Source organism: Balaenoptera borealis, assembly GCF_965194805.1.
Source record: "Balaenoptera borealis genome assembly, chromosome: 10".
Taxonomy (NCBI): Eukaryota; Metazoa; Chordata; class Mammalia; order Artiodactyla; family Balaenopteridae; genus Balaenoptera; species Balaenoptera borealis.
Window position 1 is genome coordinate 112,197,950 of NC_138874.1, and position 23,937 is coordinate 112,221,886.

General features: G+C 44.4%; 1 protein-coding gene across 3 annotated transcripts in view; it reads right to left on the reverse strand.

The window, feature by feature from the left end:
- Positions 1-350: 350 nt before the first annotated feature.
- Positions 351-23,937, reverse strand: part of LOC309635406 ((E2-independent) E3 ubiquitin-conjugating enzyme FATS) — a 250,290-nt gene continuing 226,703 nt past the window's right edge. For 2 of the 3 annotated variants that reach the window (XM_082406622.1, XM_082406623.1), the window contains 3 exons: positions 13,373-13,436; positions 9,212-9,311; positions 351-9,123 (listed from right to left, as the gene is read on the reverse strand). In XM_082406622.1, coding sequence (XP_082262748.1) covers positions 9,085-9,123; positions 9,212-9,311; positions 13,373-13,436 — 203 coding nt within the window. In that variant the 3' untranslated portion in view covers positions 351-9,084. Of the gene's footprint in view, positions 9,124-9,211; positions 9,312-11,614; positions 12,441-12,482; positions 13,437-23,937 lie in introns of those variants that run through there. The other variant, XR_014248824.1, reaches the window with a different exon arrangement.

Genomic DNA, 23,937 nt, shown 5'->3' on the forward strand with positions numbered 1-23,937 from the left:
AGGCGGTGCTCTGAATCCCCTCTCCTTGTGCACCAGGAAACACAGAGGGAAGAAAAAGTCTCTTGTCTCTTTGGCAGGTCCAGACCTTTTCCCGGACTCCCTCCTGGCTAACCGTGGCGCACTAGCCCCCTTCAGACTGTGTTCACGCCGCCAACCCCAGTCCTCTCCCTGCAATCCGACCGAAGCCCAAGCCTCAGCTCCCAGCCCCCGCCCGCCCCAGCAGGTGAGCAGACAAGCCTCTCGGGCTGGTGAGTGCTGCTTGGCACCGATCCTCTGTACGGGAATCTCTCTGCTTTGCCCTCCACACCCCTGTGGCTGTGCTCTCCTCCGTGGCTCCGAAGCTCCCCCCTCCGCCACCCGCAGTCTCCGCCCGCAAAGGGCCTTCCTAGGGTGTGGAAACCCTTCCTCCTTTATGGCTCCCTCCCACTGGTGCAGGTTCCATCCCTATTCTTTTGTCTCTGTTTTTTCTTTTTTCTTTTGCCCTACCCAGGTACGTGGGGAGTTTCTTGCCTTTTGGGAGGTCTGAGGTCTTCTGCCAGCGTTCAGTAGGTGTTCTGTAGGAGTTGTTCCACATGTAGATGTATTTCTGATGTATCTGTGAGGAGGAAGGTGATCTCCGCGTCTTACTCTTCCATCATCTTGAAGGTACTTCCAAGTATTCATTTCCTAATGAAGGCTCCCATGGCACGGAAAACTGAAATAAATTTGCTTTCTCCTATTAATCTGTCTTTGTCAGTTTAATTTTCCGGCCCATCCAGGGGCCCTAAAATGGTCAAGGAAAAGCTATTCCTCCTGGTCTCTTCATTGTCAGTAATGTCACTTAAAATGTTAGTGAAATGCCGAAGTATGTCTGTACCTTTCATTTGTAGACACGTGCACACGTGCAGCATGGTGTCAGCATGAAGAGCTCGAACATTCTGGAGGGAAGTTGGCATGGTTCAGATCTCAGCCCAACCCACCCACATGAAGTTACCTGGGTCACTTACACCGTCCTCCCTCGCTTACTCCACTTCCTCATGTAAAATGGAGATTATTCCGGGGGTCACACCACACTCGCGGGCTTTTCTTAATTCAGAGGCCCGCTCAGGGGAGGGAGGGGGAACAATTTAACCAGCAAGGGGTGATGCCCCAGGCCTCTGCCCTGCTGCAGGACCAGATGGAAGGTGGGAATCTCTGGTCTCACCTCACTGTGCTGAGTGGGATTCTAGTATTTTTAAAAGAAACTTTTTGTGTGTATCACATCCCCTAAACATGCCGGTTTCTTTAGCTGGTGCTCAATCGATCTGTTTCAGAGTATGGAGAGAAGTTAGTCTGCCTTCCAGGTAGCACTTAGGGATTTTTAAGGGTGATTTTAACATCGTAACAGTCCATTCTTATCTGACTTAGAAACTATCCCCTCCCCCCAGCCCACACACATGTACACACACACCACCACTCCATCTCCTATTAAAAGGAAGCCAGTTCAGTCAGAAGCCTACACATCTACCCGCCCATGTGAAATGTGCATGATCGTCAATGTGTCTGTTCATTAGCCTTGAGACTTTTTTCCCCCAGGAAAGAAAGGAATGGCGATATCTCAGAAAACAAAAAGAGACCCTGGAGCAACTTGAGCCCTGAAACCCACTCTCTCAATGTCTTTCATGAGACAACAGTCTTGAAAGCCAAGCTCTGTGGGGGAGGAGAAGGTAATTTTCAGAATTCCTTGGGGTTTCATTAGCATGGCAAGGGCTCCACCTAAGAGACTTGATCTTGGAGATTATCTATCTATATGTCAGAGGCAGAGGAAATCTAGAATATGACCTAGAGGAGAAATCCACTTCCTCTAGTTTGGACAGAAGAAGGGCTTTGTTTCTCCAGCGTGTTTCCAGACCTTTCCATGGGGCACGCAGGAAGGTGTTGGGAAGTTCCTGTATGCTCCATGGGTAGACAGGGAAGCTAATGGTACTGGTTGGCAAACTAGCAAGGGAGCTATGCCAGTGAGAGCAAAGTGCCCTTGTAGACAAGGGGTGCAGAGCACAGGGACCGGGGGTCTCGGGGAGTCACCGTGTAAGCAGGTAGGTTAGGGGTCCCCGGAGAAAGAGAACCAGGAATGGCTTTCTTGACATAAAAGAACTTATTTTGGCCTAAGCCATTTTGTGATCTCAGCCTGGCCACAAGGCTTGCCCTTGAACAGGACAGAGAAAAGTCAGTCAAATAAGACTGCAGTGATAAAATAGAGTTCTGTGCCTCCTCAAGGGATATACATGACAAGATATCTTTGAGTTCTGCGGGAACAAAGGCCCCCCAGGACAGAATGATGATGTTGACCCTCCTGACTTCAATCAACTAAAGCTTGGACCCTGTGCAACTTTGCCCCGATTCTAGGCTGAATTCTCCTCTGCTCAAGCCCCCTCATGAATATGCATGTACTTTTAGCTTAAAACTTCCCCAATTTTGCTGTTCTGGGAGACTCTGCTTTAGGAAGGATCCCCAGTGTTCTCCTTACTTGCTGCAAGTAATAATAAATCCTTCCTTCTCCCAGTCTTTGGCTTGGTGTGCCTACTGGCTTGACACCCACCAAGAGGCAAACCCGCGGCTCAAGCTGAGGGCTCACCTGCTATGGACTTGGGTAGCAGATGCCGGTAGAACAAGCAAGGAACAGTGTGGTTGCAGAGGACAGCAAGGGTCCCGTCTTAGTCTACTCGGGCTGCCGTATGACATACCACATACTGAGGGGCTTTTCTAACGTAAATCTGTCACATTTCTGCAGGCTGAGAAGTCCAAGATCAAGGTGCCAGCAAGGTATGTTTCCCTTCAAGGTCTCTTCTCTTGGCTTGCAGGCGGCCGCTCTCTTGTTGTGTGCTCACACGACCTCTTCCTTGTGCCCTCGGAGAGACAGAGTGCCAGCCCTCTGCCATCTCTTCTTATAAGGACACTAGTCCTGCCAGATCAGGGCCCCACCCTCGTGATGTCACTTAGCCTTAATTATTTCTATAGTTGCTCCATCTCCAAATACAGCCACAGGGAGTGAAGGCTTCACAAAGTGAGTTTGTGGGGTTACAAACATTCAGTCAGTAACGGGTCCATTGCTATCCGAGGACCTGAAAGTGGATCTGAGACTCTGTTTTACTCATCCCTGAGTTCCTCCCATGTGTATACGAGACTACATGTTAATAAACTTGTTTGTCTTGGTCTTGTTAGTCTGTTTTTTGTTACAGAGCCCTAAGAACCTAAGATGGATAGAGGGAAAATGTCTCCCTGTGTGACATGTGGTTAACACTCAAGAAAAAAAAAAATTCTAAGCTATCATTTTTAGAAACACTTGGACGGGATCCTGGGTTCAGCAGTTTTCTGTTCAAGCTCTCCTCTTTTCTGTTCGGAGATGCTCACTGTTGACCAATCCAAGACCACTTCGTGTGGGGCGGGGCTGGGAGGCAGAGGAATCTTGCTCAACTGCTAATTGAGGATTAGGGTTGAAACACCCCAATCTGAAACAAATTCCGCAAAAGCATATATCACCAATTAGAATCAATTCCACCATCTAGAAATACTGATGTCTACCCACCCCAGTTTAATCCATGCACAAATCTTTCTTATCCATTGCAGAGGCGTAGGCTTAGCCTTGCTAATGAAATGTCACGGGCTACCAAAAACCCAGAAAAATATCCTGGATTATTTTGTCATTTTGACTTAATAAACGTTTCAACGGAGAGAGCAAGACTTGGAATTATAATTATGTCAGCATATAATAATTTAATCTGGCCTAACCAGCCTCCAGGTATATTTTTAAACAAAAACAAACACAAAAGTTCTGTACGTGAGCGCAATCGCTTTTAATGCTAAGCACATATTTGGCAACACATAACCGTTAAGTGGATCATCACTAATTCTTTCAGTATCCGTGTAATAACAAGAGTCACGAGGAACCACAGTGGATTTAACACACAGTGTGGGTTTCTTTCTTCCTAAATAGGCAGCAGTGAAAAGATTTATAATTTCCCTCTTGCTGACATCAGTGGGCAAGTAAGGCAGGCGGCCCCATCGGCTCTGATGAAAAGATATTACACGTCGTATGCAGTTAACATGGGTAACGGTTGTAATATCTTTCCTCTGATGTCAGTTACAGCTGTTGCCCCATTTCAGGCATGTCAGCAAAGTTCAGCTATTGGAACAAAGGAAGGATGCTCTGAAAGTCATCCACAGGACATTTTTCCTATGTCTTTCACGCTTGGCGTTGTCTCATCCAAAAGATTTAAAGAAATTCTTATTTTTTTTTCCCCAGCTGCAAGTTAGACCCCAAAACTTCTCCCTCTTCCCTTTTAAGCTTTGATAAGAACAACCCAGCCTTTCTGAAGATCCTAGAGGCAAGGCAAGTCTCCCCACCCCCCGACCCCTTTGTCAAGGTCCTGATGTGTGAAGATCTGAGAGAAAGACCACTGCTTGAAGTCACATTTCCGGCTGCAATCTGGCAGGTAATAGCAGCAGCCCTGAAGCGGATGTGAAAACCTTCTTAGAGAAGCAAGAGAAAGGGGAAGGATTTCAACGCCTGCCCCCCTACGCACACCCCAGACAACTACCTCAGACAGTCTCTTGGGGTCCCAGCATCAGAACTCTGCCTGAGGCAGCCGATGGACTTGAAAGAAACCCTCCATTTGGGGGGCAACGTGCCAATATTGTCACTATGCTCCATGTGGAGAAAACATCTGCGTGGAGAAGCCCGCCTCTCCCAGACCAGCAGCCCGACGGTGGGGAGACGGGCCGTGGAGTCTCAGGGAAGTTTCTGACAGCCTGCTCTCCAGAGAAGTGGGGGACATCGTGTCCACAGGGGACAGAGGAGGCTGGAGCGACTTCCAAAGTGTTTCAGTCCTTGGGGTGGCTCGTTCAGCTCAGGCACAGCCGATTCCAAAAGGTTTCTATTTAGCTAGACATTCGTGGGTCATCATCAAGTATTGATGAAAGTACAAATACAATGAACTCTGTAACGGAGAACCATGTGCTGATAGACTCATTTTAATCACTTCACAGATCATTTCCTTTGCTTTTAATGCACATGCCCACACTCTCACACAAACCCACAGTGAATCTTTTTTTTTTTTTTTTTGCCATCACGTTCTTACTTCCTTAACCCAGAGCCCGCCCGTCCCTGCTGTCAGAGACCCCCCAGCGGGGTGAGGTGGCCGCACATCCCCTTCCTCTTGTTCTGCATCTGATCTGCCCCAAGCTCAGACTGTTGGCCACTTGATACGGTTGGAGACCAGGTCCACGGCCTGCAACTTTTATACCAACAAGTGTCGACGACGTGGGAGGACTTCTGAGGGAATAGGATTTTCAAACACTCTTCAACAATTGGTTGTTTCACAAATAGTTCTTTCAATGAGACTTGTTTCATCTGAGCAAGCATTTGCTGACTCACCCAGGGAGCACACAGCTTCCAGGAAGTTGGGTTGGCAATAGACGCTGGCTAAAAAAAAACCCAGGCAATTGTTTTTCCATTATTCCATTACCAGCTGGCGGAGAGGACAAATCACCAAAATAGGCATTTCTCCTTCGACGTGAAGTCGTGGAGACCACAGCAAGGCAAGCTGGTGCTGGGACCGTCTGGTCTGTCCATCTCAAAGGATTCCAAATGTTGCCTGGTCCGAGCTCACAAATACCAGCTACAAAACTTTAACTCCTGCTACTTGCATTATCATTGAAGGATTGCTCCATGCCAGAACCCAAACAAACTTAGATGTAAAGAAATCAGCTCTAGGACAGAATTTGATTATTGAAGTTACAATGATAAATTCTACTTAGAATTTCAAAACCCTAGTCTTTCCCGAAGTCTGATTTTAATAAGAGAATCCAGCACATGGATGACCAATTCCTGACAGAACTATAGGGACAGCTATTATGACTCAAACCTTTACTTTCATATTTATTATAACATTATTATATTTCTGTTACAATCTCATTATAACAGAAAAGAAATGCTGGATATCTGAAATTCACTCATCAGCATTAAAAAACAAAAAAGCAACAACTACAATAATAGAGAAAAAATCAGTTGAGCAGAAACCAAAACTTTAATTTGCAGTCTTGTCCTGAGCTGGCTGTCCAGAGGGAAGACTGGCTCAAGCCAGACATCGTATATTCCTACCCACTACTTATTTCAGGCACCTTAGTTAAGACTGTCTTAAGAAATACATTATTCAGTGGCATTTAATCTCAGGTGGGCTTTGATTTATTCTTTTGATTTAAACACTTGACATCAGGTTTGCAAAGAGGGGGGAAGCCCTTCGTGGACATTGTTGAAAGTTGGCTCCATCGAGGCATTCTGAGATATTTAGATGTTAGCTCACATAAATCCACTTTTTAGAAAGTGTCACAGAACTGTCTAGAAGTGGTGGGCCCTGAATTTAAATTACTGGTTAGGGAAAGCTTTGGAAACTCTCTGAAGATATTAAAGAAAAATAAGAAAAAGGTGTGGCAGGATAGCTACCTAAGAAAGACTATCCTAAACTAATATCAGTTTCGATGAAAACAAAAAATCCGGAAGAGGCCTAGTAATTTCACAAAAGCCGAATTAAGCTTAAGGGCAAGCCTAACCATGCTGTTGAAATTGTTTCTAAGAGTGAGAAGAGCTTGAGAGACAACACGTTTGCAAAGCATCCTGTTTGTACGACTGATTTTTGCTGTAGCAACGTCTACAAATTCAAGTCTTTTTGGTGCACCTTCTCAGTGCCAAGCTGAGGGGTTATGAGAATGAACAACTGCTGGCTCTGTGCTCAGGGTTTATCAGGACACTCTACTTCCACGTCTATGTACATACGACAGGACACACTCAGGCTATTTGCTTTGGGCCAGGCACCCTTCTAGGCACTCAACTCACACTGGCTTATTCCATTCCTATAACAAACCTATCTCCATTTGATAGATAAGCAAACTGAGGCAAGGTTAAATAACTGGCCACACCAGTCAGTGTATCATCCCACACCTCCAAAGGCACCCTTTTTGCCTTCTCTGTTAAAATGGATCCAGGCCCTTGAAATGTTTCCCCTCTACCTGCTGGCACACTGCCATGCTTTGCCAGTAGAGGGAGCAGGAGAGACACTGCAGGAGGAGACGGGCATGGCTTCCCACACCAGGGACAGTGGCCCAAGGTCCCTGCAAACGTGCCCTCCCCATCCACCCACCCAGTTCCTACAGGTCAAGCTACCGGCGGCACTCGGTGGCCAGCTGCCTACCCCAGCACCTCCCTCAGGTGGTGCTGTAGCAGAGTGCCTCCAAGGAGACAGCTCCCCCTGCCTCCTAGAGAGTGGATTTCCAGCAGGTCCCATCCACATGGCACCCCAGAAACTCCTCTGCACCTGCTGAACCACAACTACTGCATTTCCAACAATGCCTGGATCCCAGCCCAGGAGCCCGGGGAGCCCCTGTCCTCAGGGAAGCTCTGCCCCTTTATCTGCTATTCCCACCTGTGTTCTTTTGAGTTCTCTTTACTGCTCAGTTGCCAATCCCTCATTACTCCAATCCTCTGTTATGGTTTATAACCATGTACATTAAACTTCCCTGTTCACGCTGCTGTGAGGTTCCTCTCTCCTGATGGGGTCCAGACTGATACCCTCGCCTACAGCCACAGACCAGGGAGCAGTGCAGCCAAGAGTGAATCCAGAGTCTCCGCTCCTGGTGGCGTGGTCAGATCACCTTGCTGGGCAACACTGCACAGGTTCTGACGCCACGTGCACCCAGGGTGAAGTGCCCATCCAAACCGAGGGCAGGGCAGAGGAGACGTGACAGGAGAGGACTCAGAGGCCGAGCTTTCAAATAGTTTTCCAGCAGATACGCAGAGGAAAGGCATTCCGGGAAGAGCGGACGGTGTATGCAGCCGTGGGAGGAGGGAAAGGGACAGAAGTGTCACCAGGGCTCCTGCCTAATCCCCTAAACTGCCTTCTCATCCCCGGGGAGATTCCTAGTGAGATGTGGGGACTTCAGGACCCTAACCTTGCTCTCAACAACATCCCGACGCCTCTCATGCCAGCTCTCTGGGAAAAACCTTCTCCCCAGGCATCGGGAAGAACAAGGGCCCTGACCTGGGGGCTGTGATGGTCAGAAGGTGGTGGCACAGGCGCAGGTCAGAGGTCCCCACTGGACCTTGGTGACATTTCTCTCTGAGCACCATCTGTACTGGCTGCTTGGTTCATAACACAGAACACGGAATAGAGCAATACTTTTTGTAATAATTGCATTTATTTCCATTTTTGATAAAACTATTGCTCTTCACTCCCCAAACGCACATTCATAAATAATGGACATTGTAATTGTTTGGAGGAACAAACTTTAGAGTTGGAGCCATCAGGCCATTTTCAGCAACACAGCTATTTTGGGGGGCTGGAGGGTTTACAGAAAACACTGAAGTTACCTACAACTTTGTTCAGCCAATTCTGCCCTCACGGCTTCCATGGAAATAGGCTCTTTTGCTAAATGAAGGCAGGTCCTGGGAGTAGGGTGGGAGTAGTGAGAGCTGCTTTGATCACCCCAGGTCACCAAGAAACAGGTCACTTGTCCCCAGCCTCTGGCAGAGCGCCTGCCTAGTTCCAAAGTCTGCCTTCAGTATTACGTGGCACACACACCCAGAGAGGTTTCAAACACACTGTGTGATATCCCCAAATTTGGAGTTTGCAGAACTGGCAGAAGTTGAGATTGGTATTTTGAAAGTGATGTATTTTAGGTCCTAGAAATTCGATGAAAAAAAAACCCCAGCTCCCAGGGATCTAAGCCCACTTGAGCATAGAAGACCTTTCCGCCTGAGTGGAAATGGTAGGGGGAAAAACCAGAAGCAAAAGATAATATTCAGAAGTAAAAAAAAATGAAGGGACTGTATCGAGTGGGGCCAGTTGAGTTGATTACCCCACTGCAGTCTGATGGTCCAGTTCCTCAAGCGTTATTGTTTCTGCTTGGTTTGGGTCAGCAATTCAGGAAGCTACGCTTTCCTTTATGGAAAAAAAAAAAAATCTAAAGTAAAATAAGTGTTTCACGTCATGAAGATAATGCTAAGTTTAATGGCTTATCCAGCGTTTGAAGTCATCCCAGGTCCAGGTAGAGGGTCAGCAGGGCAGCCTGTGGTTAGACTGCGTTCCTTTGAAGGAGCTGGTCCAGTAATTGCTAGGGAATTAGAGACAAAGAAGTCAAGTTCAGAGTCAGCATCTGGGCACCACACACACGTCACACCTGCTGGCGGCCGGGCCATTACCTTTTTGAAGACTTCGGCCCGGAGTCTGTTACTCTGTAAGATCACCCTTTTCTTTTGTTCTTCTTTTTTCTTTCTAACTTCCGGCAAGTTATTATAGATTCTGAAACAGATTCAGAAAACATTCTGAGTGGTAGCGAGACAGCGTGTGTCTGCTGTGGATCTGTGTCCTCCCTTGTCAGCAGGCTCTTCCATTTCAAAGGGACGATCAGCTGCATATGGGCCGCCTCACGTCTGTGAGACCCCAAGACCTGGGGCTCCCCTGACCATCTCCAGATGGGGCTGCCCAGGCAGGGGCCACGCAGCAGATGGAGCCCCACCCAGGGCAAAGCTGGAGAGGCTGGTTGTTTAATCAGAAGTCACTTTTCCTGTCCCTCCATCTTCTACGATAATTAACCACTTGCTTGTAAAATGAGAGATTCTAGACCTACCGCTTTGCCACTCTGAGTGTAAACTTACCTTTTACCAAATACCTTTTTGCCACTCAATTTTTGTCTCCCTATGACTTAGAAAAGGAGCAGTGAATCAATGGAAGTAGCAGGAATGGTACTGGAATGGCACACACATAAAATATGTGTGTGTTTGCCGCTTTACCTACTGCATTCCTAGTTAAGCTGTTTCCAAATACCTCTCAGGCATATGTATTGATATTATGTTCTTGTCCTGGTGTAAAATTAGGAGCTTCCAAGATACAAGCAGGGCCCGAGGGACCCTTCTTCTGGGCCCTTTCTTCTTACTTCCCTACAGAAATTGTTTATGTACTGATGCCAAACAAGATTTCTGCTGGAATCCACAGACACAGAGGAGATACTGTAGCCTGAGCTTTTGGGGTGCTGTACACATGGCACTTGGCTTAACATCTCTTGTTTTATTTTCTCTCATGTTTGAAAGCCAGACAAAATTTGTTTAACATGTTGCCCTCTTAAAATAATAATTACAAACTATACAAGTGTTGATGATGACAATATTAGCAGGTGACATTGTCTTGGTTATAGGGCACTAGGCTAATAATCTTTTTATGAATTTACCTCTTTAAAATTTTTATCTATTTATTTTGTATTGAAATATAGCTGATTTACAATGTTATGTTAGTTTCAGGTGTAGAGCAGTGATTCAGTTATACATATACATATATATTATTTTTCAGATTCTTTTCCTTTATAGGTTATTGCAAAGTATTGATTCTAGTTCCCTGTGCTATACAGTAGGTCCTTGTTGGTTATCTATTTTATATATAGTAGTGTGCATGTGTTAATCCCAAACTCCTAATTTACCCTTCCCACCTTTCCCCTTTGGTAACCATAAGTTTGTTTTCTATGTCTGTGGGTCTATTTCTGTTTTGCAAATAAGTTCACTTCTATCATTATTTTTTTAGATTCCACATATAATTGATATCATATGATATCTGTCTTTCTCTGTCTGACCTACTTCACTTAGTATGATCATCTCTAGGTCCATCCATGTTGCTACAAATGGCATTATTTCATTCTTTTTTATGGCCGAGTAATATTCCATTGTATATGTAGACCACATCTTCTTTATCCATTCATCTGTCGATGGACACTTAGGTTGCTTGCATGTCCTGGCTATTGTGAATAGTTCTGCAGTGAACATTGGGGTGCATGTGTCTTTTCGAATTATGGTTTTCCCTCAATATATGCTCAGAAGTGGGATTGTTGGATCATATGGTAGTTCTATTTTTATTTTTTAAAGGAACCTCCATACTGTTCTCCATCGCGGCTGCGCCAAGTTACATTCCCACCAACAGTGCAAGCGTGCTCCTTACTAGGTTAATCGTCTGACACGAATTTTCCCGGGTAGCCCTCACGACAGTTGGAAGAGACACCGTCCAGTGTCCTACTGTTATGGGAGTGAGGAACCCAGCCCCAGCGAGGTCAGGAGGCCAGTGACGTCCCTCGGCTGGTGAATGAGGGGCTGGGAGCCCGGCCTCGGTCTGTCTGACTTCATGCAACGCTGTTCCCCAGTCATGTAGTGTAGAGTGACCTGGGAATTGCTTGCACATAGCACAGTGCCTGGCACAGAGGGCATCGACATGATCTAAATGAATAAATGAACACACGATTGCCCAATCCAAGAGCAATTCTAGAGGGGACCAGGAGAAGACCGTCAGGATGAGTAGGAAATCTGACGTGTCCCAGAGCCCCACAGTGGAAATCCTTCTGGATCCATAGAGACGCATCTTCCTGATTCTGACCCTCTGATCTTGTGGGGAGTTTAGGATAAAGATTCCTAGGCCTCCGCCCTGGAGCTTCTGCTGCAGTATTTTCTTAACAGAGCATCCTCAATAAATTACGGCACATTTGTACAATGGACCGCTCTGCATCAATGAGGAAAACCATCCATGTCTTCTGACAGAAAAAGACCTCACGGACACAAAGTAAAAGAAGCAAGCTACAGAAAGATAATATTATATATAGCATGATCCCATTTATGGTTAAGAATTAGATAACTAATAATAGTTACCTAATTAGATACTAAATGGTTATCTAATTTGTACGTCTAAATAGACGTACAAATAAACCTCTATTTTCAGGCAGAGAGAAAGGCCTGGAATGATATATAGGCTGCTGACAACTGTGGTGTCTCTGGAGAAAGTACCAGGCTGGGAGGTGGGGCAGGAGGGGGTACAGTCGGTCATGAGGGACTTCAGCTCTCTCTCCTCTGTTTGAATTTTTTTAATGAAAATGTAATTTAATAATATAACTAATAACAAAGAATACAAAAGCAAAGGAAGCTCCAGTGTGATTCTGTGGGTGCGTGAGGTCTGAGAACCGGGGTCTGAGCCCACCCAGGGCGCAGCCCACAGAGCAGAGCGGAAGTCCCGTTACTGAGCGCATCTGAGGAGACCTGGCTTCCAGCCAGGGAAGCCATGATGTGGGGAACAGCGTCACTCTGCTCATTGGTCCTCTCAGAGCCTCAGTTTCCTCTTCAGTAAAATGACGTGGTGATACTCTGTCCACGAATGCTGCTTTGAGATCTACATTTTAATTTCAAGTCTCCATAATAGCAGCTCTGGACTTAGGCACCAGGAGGGGAAGATGTGGCTGAATTTTCCACCAAATTGAAAAAGGAATACTTTTGGCGTGAGGTATACACAACTTTGCACTTCTGAAACGGCAGGTCTTGAAACCCAGTGGCCCTTTAAAAACCCCAGTTAGAAAGCTGCGCATTGGGTCGTTAATGGGATGGTTCCCGTCCTCCTCACTTTTACCTTTTTATTTACAAAGAGGTTTCCCGTCCTCCTCACTTTTACCTTTTTATTTACAAAGAGGTTCCCTACAGATAATCAAAGTTGGCTAATTGTCATGGAAACAATATAATCATGGGAAAGCAGAGATTTTGTGCCTGGAGTGGGGAGAAATGTATTCTTCCTATTTTAATGGTTTCTCTAAGTTGCACTATCAATTTGGTTTAATTGTTATAGTTCCTCCCAGCGCTAGATACTTTATTATAAACTAATGACATTTTACTTGGATGAACTTGGCAAACTCTGTCAAGTTATTACATTTGGGCTGGGAGACCAGGTCTCAGAAAGAATGGCAGCCTTTGTGTGTTGGTGAGAATGAGTGGGCGTCTAGAGTAGCAACCAGCCAAGCAGGACAGGGAGAGTTTGCGGGCAGCAGGGCCGCCAAGCCCGCCGGTGACGCAGTGCCAAAAAGGCCGGCTCGTGGCCCTCTGTGGCTTCGCCGGCCCCATGCACCATCGGCCTCCAAGTCTGGATGCTTTTCTCCAGGCTCTGCCACTGTCAAGGCCCCCAGGAGACCCAGCTTCCCTCCTCCTCATAAAATTACCTGCGAAGGTACACAGTGACAAAGAGCACCTGCCCAGAGCAACGATGGGAAAGCGCAGAAGCATTCCTGTTATGAGTCTGGGGATGTCTTAGAGACCAATTACAGGACTGGTTCAGAATCCAAGACCCACCACTTTCCTAAGGTTTTTCCAAGAACGACATTAGCATTCAGAGGCGCAATTCAACAACTTCACTTCTTTCAGCCAGCTTTTCAAATCCACGGCCAAGAAGACCTCAGAGCTTAAACGTGGACCTAGAAATAGTGGCCCAGCTGGACAGTGCCTGGATCCATCAAACCATTCCTCCTCCCTCCTCCCCCACTTTTTTTGACCTCACACAATATAACCAAGTACCTTTTAGATCGCATGTGCATCTCCTTCTCTGAAATGTACCTTTCTTTCGGTTTGAACAAGTTATCTGGAAAAAAAAAAGAAGTGGAAAGAGGATTAATTTCAGAAGGTACAGATGTTGCACATTTCTAGAGAAACATCATGGTGGGCTTGGTTCACTCTCTGTTATCCATCCTTAGTCTAAGCCCAGTCTGTTACAAACACAGCAGGACTCAGTAGACACACACACCATGCACAGTTGTATTGAAATCAACAACCAACAGGTTGGTCTTGACAACAGTTAAATATGGGCATGAAGTTCAAGGTTAACATCTAATAGACTTTATGGTCAGTGACTCCTTTGCATGCTTCATTTAGCAATAAAGAGTCATAGTTTACTGGGGTAGTGCCACTGTGGCACGAAAATGTGTTTCAGTGTCGCTCTGGGTGCAGGGCCCTGGGTGTGAGGTCATCCCATCCACAGAAAATCTCCACACTAGGTTTTTGGTGCCTCTCAGGACAAGGAAATCTCCCACTATTGCTAGAACACTTTGAGAGCAGGAGCTTTCACTCACAACTGTCGTCTCCATCAGGGATGCTCGGCCTCTGCATCCTTTCTAGTGGAGGGATTAGCCCTTTCCGAGGTCAGAAAGTGTAATGGACAACAACATAATAGTAATGTCTGTCTGGTGTCCTTTAAGAAAGTACACCGTGGCTAAAAATGACTATGAGTCTGGAATTTTTTTTAATGAAAGTACATATTACTCATCACAAGGATATTTACAGATGGCACACTTAAAAATGGTCTGTGTTTTTTCAGAAATAGTGTATACATTTTTGCGATAACTCTGAAATCCCCATGAGACTCTCAGCCCTATGGGTCAGCCGAGAGGCTGGCACACAAAAATGTTTCACGGCGGTGCTTGTTGCATGGGGACGCGTCTGAGCAGCCGCCACACATACCGCCTGGAACCCCTGGATGGTAACCAGCTCCCCTGCCTTCATTCAGCATAAGCAGACAGGTGACTCGGTGTCCTTCAATCACGGAGTTGCAGTGGGCTCCCCGTGACCCCCAGCCAAGACCCCACCATGTTTCTATCAGTCTCCCCCACCTGGGCCTGTCCCCCCCTCGCTCAATACTCCAGTGGAGCCACCGAAGATTTCTCAGGCTTGAGAATATACAGAATTTTCCAGGAATATACAAGAAGGTGGGATAGAGGCATGGATACGAAGACATCTCTTCCCCTCTGGGGAACTATAACACAGCTACCGATTTACAATATGGAAACAACACAGTGGCTGAACTTGTATTCCGTCTGGTTAAAAACATAAAAGAAAAAGATGGCACCATTATTCAACTTCAAAGACAAGATTCAAAGGAAAAATAGAAGAAAAGAGAAAGAAATCAGAAGAGTTTTCCCAGTGAAGGGAAAACGCCCCCAGTGTTTGGAAAGGCACTGGGCCATGTGAACCAGGTGAGTCAAGGTCGCCATGAAGACTGATCTGCAGAGACGCCGCCCAGCGCCCACCCTCTGCTCACACACCAGAAAGGGCCCGGCCAGAACCCGGGACCTCAGGAAAATCCCAGCAGCATCCCAAAGAAATGGGCTGTCACCTTAAGGCAGTCAGGGTCTCGGGCAAGCAAATATGTGTCCACCTGAAGACTCCCACTGAGGCAGAGAGAAGGAGCCTCCTACAAAGACTTAGACTTGGGTCTGCACCAGCATTCCTCAGGAGCCACTCAGGATTAGGGAAAGGCTGATGTGAACAGATGCAGGGTACCCCAAGGGAACAGAAATGTTACAAAGTGCATTTATAACATTTCTATAATCTCAGTTCAATTGTATGTGGTCTCCCCTCAGAAGTTAGTTCTGTTTTTGTTTTGGTTCGGTTTGATTTGTTTCTTTTGAGCACCTGATACCACAATGAAGCTTTGGTCTTATTTCCAAGAGGAAACAAAAGCAAATGTGAGCTATCTGGCACCTCCACTGTTTTGTTTTCTGAACTCTTCTCCGCCCGCTGTGCCTCAGCACAAGTTGAAATTCTGGGCCCAGCAGCCCATGTTAGGTGCAAAACAAGCATGTCTGTATCCAAGAGGGCCCACCCCACACCTCTCTGGCTGCTGCTGATTTTGAGTTTTCATAACAGTACCAGGCCCATGTGATGGATAGTGGGGTTGCTTTCTGGATGGGATGGAAGAGAGGAAGAAAGCGAGGCTCTACCTCCATGGAGGAAGCTGTTTGAAATAAATCAAGTGTGTCGCTAATGGCTCCCAACCTCACTAGAGTAAAAAGAACCCTATTTGGCACTTTGAGAGGGAAAGCGGCAGGAAGAGGGGAGGGGGCAGGGGGACACCTGAGGGTCAGCATTACTACTTATAATAAACAGCTAGTGTTTATTGGATCGCCATAGATCTTCACACCAACCCTGTGACATACTCATAATTTTTTTGTATTTTAGGGTTGGAAAATCAAAGTTCAAAGGGCCAAGGGTTTCCTGCTCAGGTTTATGCAGTGAATGAGTGAGTGGCAGAGCTGGGTTTCAGTCCAAATCAGTCCAGCCCTGTCCACACATGCCCTCAACCTCAGAACACGGCCACCAACCCGTGGTTGCAGATTCCATCTTTTGGTCGCCCTGACAAGTGTTGGTCCATTTCCCAGGAGACCAATCCAAAATCCCTTTCTCTTCTTCCTTCTTCCTGCCTCCTACATTTAATGAGCAACTACTATGCCTCCGGGGAATGCTCAGAAGAAAATAAAAATGATAAGATCCTGCCACCATGGGACTTCATTATTGAAGAAGGTGTCAGATAATTAACAAATCAGCTACAAAGTATCAGGCAAGTGCTGTGATGAAAAAGAATCATGGCCACATGGTCAAGGAGGACCGGGGTGGTCAGGAAGGCTCCTCAGAGAGGAGTTAATTAAACCATGACCCAAATGACCACAGGAACCGGCCGTGGGGGCCAGTAGAGGGAAGGGTGAGGAAGGACCGGGGACCCAGTGCATACAGTGTGAGGGAGGGGGCACGAGGGCATGAGAAGGCAGGCCGGGAGTAGAGGTGAAAGCAAAGACAGCTGTGGTTCTCCACCCAGGTTATACACTTTACCACCACCTGCAGAGTCTAACCACGATTCCCACACGTGGGCACTGGAACCTGAACCAGAATCTCTGATGACTCTAGTGGGCGCCGTGTAATAGGGAAGAACGAGTCTGACTCCATTATCAGCAATGTTTCTTTTACTTTAACCTTTGTATTCCACTGCTTTTGCTCTGAGTTAAGAATGTTGCCTATAGCCTGAAATAGACAGGAAAGCCCATTCTCAAGGCTCTGACCTTTAAGGGTATAATACTTTCCTGTTCATATAGAGATGAAAAGTTGCAGAACAGAGACTAACATTTGTCTTGTTGGACGTTTACAGGAACATTGTGACCTGACCTACGCGGACAGCTACAAGAACAAAGGATTCCAACACCAGGAAATGTGCAACAACCAACCACGCCCCTCCCTCAGGTTGCCTTTAAAAAGGCTTTGCTGAAACCCTTTGGGGAGTTTGGGCTTTTGGGGGGCATGAGCCACCGTCTCCTTGCATAACCCTGCAATAAACCTTTCTCTGCACTAAATCCCTACGTTTCGGTATTGTTTGGCCTAACTGTGGGTCAGGCACACAAACTTGCATTCTGTAACAGCTGGAGATGGGAAGCATCAGTGTTGGGTTTTGCAAGCCTATTAAGGAGATTTGCAAGTCTGTTGAGTTTTCCTCCAGAGTAAGAGATGGAGAGCCACGTGGGGTTTGTTTTTTTTTAAATTTTATTTATTTTTTATACAGCAGGTTCTTATTAGTTATCCATTTTATAAATATTAGTATATATGTCACTCCCAGTCTCCCAATTCATCACACCACCACCAACCCCACTGCCACTTTCGCCCCTTGGTGTCCATACGTTTGTTCTCTACATCTGTGTCTCTATTTCTGCCCTGCAAACTGGTTCATCTGTACCATTTTTCTAGGTTCCACATATATGCGTTACTATACGATATTTGTTTTTCTCTTTCTGACTTACTTCACTCTGTATGACAGTCTCTAGATCCATCCACATCTCTACAAATGACCCAATTTCGTTCCTTTTTATGGCTGAGTAATATTCCATTGTATATATATACCACATCTTCTTTATCCATTTGTCTGTCGATGGGCATTTAGATTGCATCCATGACCTGGCTATTGTAAATAGTGCTGCAATGAACATTGGGGTGCATGTGTCTTTTTGACTTATGGTTTTTTCTGGGTATATGCCCAGTAGCGGGATTGCTGGGTCGTATGGTAGTTCTATTTTGAGTTTTTTTACGGAACCTTCATAATGTTCTCCATAGTGGCTGTATCAATTTACATTCCCACCAACAGTGCAAGAGGGTTCCCTTGTGTCCACACCCTCTCCAGCATTTGGTGTTTGAAAATTTTCCGATGATGCCCATTCTAACTGGTGTGAGGTGATACCTCATTGTAGTATTGATTTGCATTTCTCTAATGATTAGTGATGTGGGGCATTCTTTCATGTGTTTGTTGGCAATCTGTATGTCTTCTTTGGAGAAACATCTATTTAGGTCTTCTGACCATTTTTGGATTGGGTTGTTTGTTTTTTTGATACTGAGCTGCATGAGCTGCTTGTAACTTTTGGAGATTAATCCTTTGTCAGTTGCTTCATTTGCAAATATTTTCTCCCATTCTCAGTGTTGTCTTTTCGTCTTCTTTATGCTTTCCTTTGCTGTGCAAAAGCTTTTAAGTTGCATTAGGTTTGTTTTTATTACCATTTCTCTAGGAGGTGGGTCGAAAAGGACCTTGCTGTGATTTATGTCATAGAGTGTTCTGCCTATGTTGTCCTCTAAGAGTTTTATAGTATCTGGCCTTACGTTTAGGTCTTTAATCCATTTTGAGTTTATTTTTATGTATGGTGTTAGGGAGTGTTCTAATTTCATTCTTTTACATGTAGCTGTCCAGTTTTCCCAGCACCACGTATTGAAGAGGCTGTCTTCTCCATTGTATATTTTTGCCTCCTTTATCAAAAATAAGGTGACCATATGTGCGTGGGTTTATCTCTGGGCTTTCTATCCTGTTCCATTGATCTACATTTCTGTTTTTGTGCCAGGACCATACTGTATTGATTACTGTAACTTTGTTGTACAGTCTGAAGTCTGGGAGTCTGATTCCTCCAGCTCCGTTTTTCTTTCTCAAGATTGCTTTGGCTATTCGGAGTCTTTTGTGTTTCCATACAAATTGTGAATTTTTTTGTCCTAGTTCTGTGAAAAATGCCAGTGATAGTTTGATAGGGATTGCATTGAATCTGTAGATTGCTTTGGGTAGTATAGTCATTTTCACAATATTGATTCTTCCAATCCAAGAACATGGTATATCTTTCCATCTGTTGGTATCATCTTTAATTTCTTTCAACAGCGTCTTATAGTTTTCTGCATACAGGTCTTTTGTCTCCTTAGGTAGGTTTATTCCTAGGTGTTTTATTCTTTTTGTTGCAATGGTAAATGGGAATGTTTCCTTAATTTCTCTTTCAGATTTTTCATCATTAGTGTATAGGAATGCAAGAGACTTCTGTGCATTAATTTTGTATCCTGCAACTTTACCAAATTCATTGATTAGCTCTAGTAGGTTTCTGGTGGCATCTTTAGGATTCTCTATGTATAGTATCGTGTCATTTGCAAACACTGACAGTTTTACTTCTTCTTTTGCAATTTGTATTCCTTTTATTTCTTTTTCTTCTCTGATTGCCATGGCTAGGACTACCAAAACTGTGTTGAATAATAGTGGCGAGAGTGGACATCCTTTTCTTGTTCCTGATCTTAGAGGAAATGCTTTCAGTTTTTCACCATTGAGAATGATTTTTGCTGTGGGTTGTCATATATGGCCTTCATTATGTTGAGGTAGGTTCCCTCTATGCCCACTTTCTGGAGAGTTTTTTATTATTAATGGGTGTGGAATTTTGTCAAAAGCTTTTTCTGCATCTATTGATATGATCTTATGTTTTTTATTCTAAAATTTGTTAATATGGTGTATCACATTGATTGATTTGCATACACTGAAGAATCCTTGCATCCTTGGGATAAATCCCACTTGATCATGGTGTATGATTCCTTTAATGTGCTGTTGGATTCAGTTTGCTAGTATTTTGTTGAGGATTTTTGCATCTATATATTCATCAGTGATATTGGTCTGTAATTTTCTTTTTTTGTAGTATGTTTCTCTGGTTTTGGTATCAGGGTGATGGTGGCCTCATAGAATGAGTTTGGGAGTTTTCCTTCCTCTGCAATTTTTGAGAAGAGTTTGAGAAGGATGGGTGTTAGCTCTTCTCTAAATGTTTGATAGAATTCACCTGTGAAGCCATCTGGTCCTGAACTTTTGTTTGTCGGAAGATTTTTAATCACAGTTTCAATTTCATTACTTGTGATTGGTCTGTTCATATTTTCTATTTCTCCCTGGTTCAGTCTTGGAAGGTTATACCATTCTAAGAATTTGTCCATTTCGTCCACGTTGTCCATTTTGTTGGCACAGAGTTGCTTGTGGTAGTCTCTTAGGATGCTTTGTATTTCTGCGGTGTCTGTTGTAACTTCTCCTTTTTCATTTCTAATTTTATTGATTTGAGTCCTCTCCCTCTTTTTCTTGATGAGTCTGGCTAATGGTTTATCAATTTTGTTTATCTTCTCAAAGAACCAGCTTTTAGTTTTATTGATCTTTGCTATTGTTTTCTTTGTTTCTATTTCATTTATTTCTGCTCTGATCTTTATGATTTCTTTCCTTCTACTAACTTTGGGTTTTGTTTGTTTTTCTTTCTCTAGTCCTTTAGGTGTAAGGTTAGATTGTTTGAGATTTTTCTGGTCTCTTGAGGTAGGTTTGTAATGCTATAAACTTCCCTCTTAGAACTGCTCTTGCTGCATCCCATAGGTTTTGGATCGTCGTGTTTTAATTGTCATTTGTCTCTAGGTATTTTTTGATTTCCTCTTTGATTTCTTCAGTGATCTCTTGGTTATTTAGTAATGTATTGTTTAGCCTCCATGTATTTGTGTTTTTTATGTTTTTTTCCTTGTAATTGATTTAATCTCATAGCGTTGTGGTCAGAAAAGATGCTTGATATGATTTTAATTTTCTTAAATTTACTGAGGCTTGATTTGTGACCCAAGATGTGATCTATCCCGGAGAATGTTCTGTGTGCACTTGAGAAGAAAGTGTAATCTGCTGTTTTTGGATGGAATGTCCTATAAATATCAGTAAAATCTATCTGGTCTATTGTGTCAATTAAAGCTTGTGTTTCCTTATTAATTTTCTGTTTGGATGACCTGTCCAGTGATGTGTTAAAGTCCCCCACTACTATGTCTTACTGTTGATTTCCTCTTTTATAGCTGTTAGCAGTTGCCTTATGTATGGAGGTGCTCCTATGTTGCGTGCATATATTTTTATAATTGTTATATCTTCTTCTTGGATTGATCCCTTGATCATTATGTAGTGTCCTTCCTTGTCTCTTGTAACATTCTTTATTTTAAAGTCTGTTTTATCTGATATGAGTATTCCTACTCTAGCTTTCTTTTGATTTCCATTTGCATGGAATATCTTTTTCCATCTCCTCACTTTCAGTCTGTATATGTCCCTAGGTCTGAAGTAGGTCTCCTGTAGACAGCATATATATGGGTCTTGTTTTTGTATCCATTCAGCTAGCCTGTGTCTTTTGGTTGGAGCATTTAATCCAATCACGTTTAAGGTAATTATCGATATTTATGTTCCTATTACCATTTTCTTAATTGTTATGGGTTTGTTTTTGTAGGTCCTTTTCTTCTCTTGTGTTTCCCACTTAGAGAAGTTCCTTTAGCATTTGTTGCAGAGCTGGTTTGGTGGTGCTGAATTCTGCTAGCTTTTGCTTGTCTGTAAAGCTTTTGATTTCTCCGTCGAATCTAAGTGAGATCCTTGCCAGGTAATCTTGGTTGTACGTTCTTCCCTTTCATCACTTTAAATATATCATGCCACTCCCTTCTGGCTTGTAGAGTTTCTGCTGAGAATTCAGCTGTTAACCTTATGGAAGTTCTCTTGTATGTTGTTGTTTTTCGCTTGTTGCTTTCAATTTTTCTTTGCCTTTAATTTTTGTCAATTTGATTACTATGTGTCTCGGTGTGTTTCTCCTTGGGTTTATCCTGCCTGGGACTCTCTGTGCTTCCTGGACTGGGGTGGCTATTTCCTTTCCCATGTTAGGGAAGTTTTTGACTATAATCTCTTCAAGTATTTTCTCAGGTCCTTTCTCTCTCTCTTCTCCTTCTGGGACCCCCTATAATGTGAATGTTGTTGCATTTAATATTGTCCCAGAGGTCTCTTAGTCTGTCTTCATTTCTTTTCATTCTTTTTTCTTTATTCTGTTCTATAGCAGTGAATTCCACCATTCTGTCTTCCAGGTCACTTATCCATTCTTCTGCCTCAGTTATTCTGCTATTGATTCCTTTTTGTGTATTTTTCATTTCAGTTATTGTATTGCTCATCTCTATTTGTTTGTTCTTTAATTCTTCTAGGTGTTTGGTCTTTAATTCTTCTAGGTCTTGGTTAAACATTTCTTGCACCTTCTCAATCTTTGCCTCCATTCTTTTTCTGAAGTCCTGGATCATCTTCACTATCATTATTCTGAATTCTTTTTCTGGAAGGTTTCCTATCTCCACTTCATTTAGTTGTTTTTCTGGGGTTTAACTTGTTCCTTCATCTGCTACATAGCCCTCTGCCTTTTCATTTTGCCTATGTTTCTGTGAATGTGGTTTTCCTGCCACAGGCTGCAGAATTGTAGTTCTTCTTGCTTCTGCTGTCTGCCCTCTGGTGGATAAGGCTATCTAAGAGGCTTGTGCAAGTTTCCTGATGGGAGGGACTGGTGGTGGGCAGAGCTCAGTAAAACTTTAATCCACTTGTCTGCTCATGGGAGGGGCTGGGTTCCCTCCCTGTTGGTTGTTTGGCCTGAGGCGACCTAACACTGGAGCCTACCTGGCTCTTTGGTGGGGCTAATGGCGGACTCTGTGAGGGCTCATGCCAAGGAGTACGTCCCAGAACTTCTGCTGCCAGTGTCCTTGTACTCACGGTGAGTCACAGCCACCCCCCGCCTCTGCAGGAGACCCTCCGACACTAGCAGGTAGGTCTCGTTCAGTCTCCTATGGGGTCACTGCTCCTTCCCCTGGGTCCTGATGCGCACACTACTTTGTGTGTGCCCTCCAAGAGTGGAGTCTCTGTTTCCCCCAGTCCTGTCGAAGTCCTGCAATCAAATCCCACTATCCTTCAAAGTCTGATTCTCTAGGAATTCCTCCTCCCGTCGCCAGACTCCCAGGTTGGGAAGCCTGACGTGGGGCTCAGAACCTTCATTCCAGTGGGTGGACTTCTGTGGTGTAAGTGTTCTCCAGTTTGTGAGTCACCCACCCAGCGGTTTTGGGATTTGATTTTATTGTGATTGCGCCCCTCCTACCATCTCATTGTGGCTTCTCCTTTGTCTCTGGATGTGGGGTACCTTTTTTGGTGAATTCCAGTGTCTTCCTGCCGATGATTGTTCCGCAGTTTGTTGTGATTCCGGTGCTCTCACAAGAGGGAGTCACCACGTGGGGTTTTAAGCAGGGGATCTGATTTGAATTCTTAAAGGACGACTCCAGCCGCTGTTCAGAACATGCACCAACTGGGTGGAGGAAATTCAAACGTGGCAGCAGGGAGATAGGTCAGACCACTGCAGCCAGGTAAGGGAAAGATGACAGCAGTGCTCAGCACAGCTGGGAAGTGGGAGGACTCAGGACTCACCTACACTCACCAAACATGAGCCAAGAGAGTTATGACGTGGAAGAGAAAACTAGGCGTTATGGGGGAGGGATGGATTGGGAGTTTGGGGTTAGCAGACGCAGACTATTATATATAGAATGAATAAACAACAAGGTCCTACTGTAGAGCACAGGGAACTATATTCAATACCCTATGATAATCCTTAATAGAAAAGAATATGATAAAGTATGTATGTGTGTGTGTGTGTGTGTGTGTGTATATATATATATATACACATATATATCTCAATTTGCTGTACAGCAGAAATTAACACAACATTGTAAATTAACTATACTTGAATAAAATAAATTTAAGAAAGAGAAAGAGAGAGAGAAAGAGAGGAAGGAAGGGAAGGAGGGAGGGAGGGAGGAAGAAAGAAAACCAGGCTTTGTGTTGGAGCAACCCTTCATTTGACTGTTAAGTTTTCACCTCTTTGGGGCTCGGCAGACTCAAAGATCAATAAGACAATTCGGGGTCTTTTGTGTTTCCATACAAATTGTGAAATTTTTTGTTCTAGTTCTGTGAAAAATGCCAGTGGTAGTTTGATAGGGATTGCCTTGAATCTGTAGATTGCTTTGGGTAGTAAGAGTCATTTTCACAATGTTGATTTTTCCAATCCAAGAACATCGTATATCTCTCCATCTATTTGTATCATCTTGAGAACGAAAAATGGAGCTGGAGGAATCAGGCTCCCTGACTTCAGACTATACTACAAAGCTACAGTAATCAAGACAGTATGGTACTGGCACAAAAACAGAAA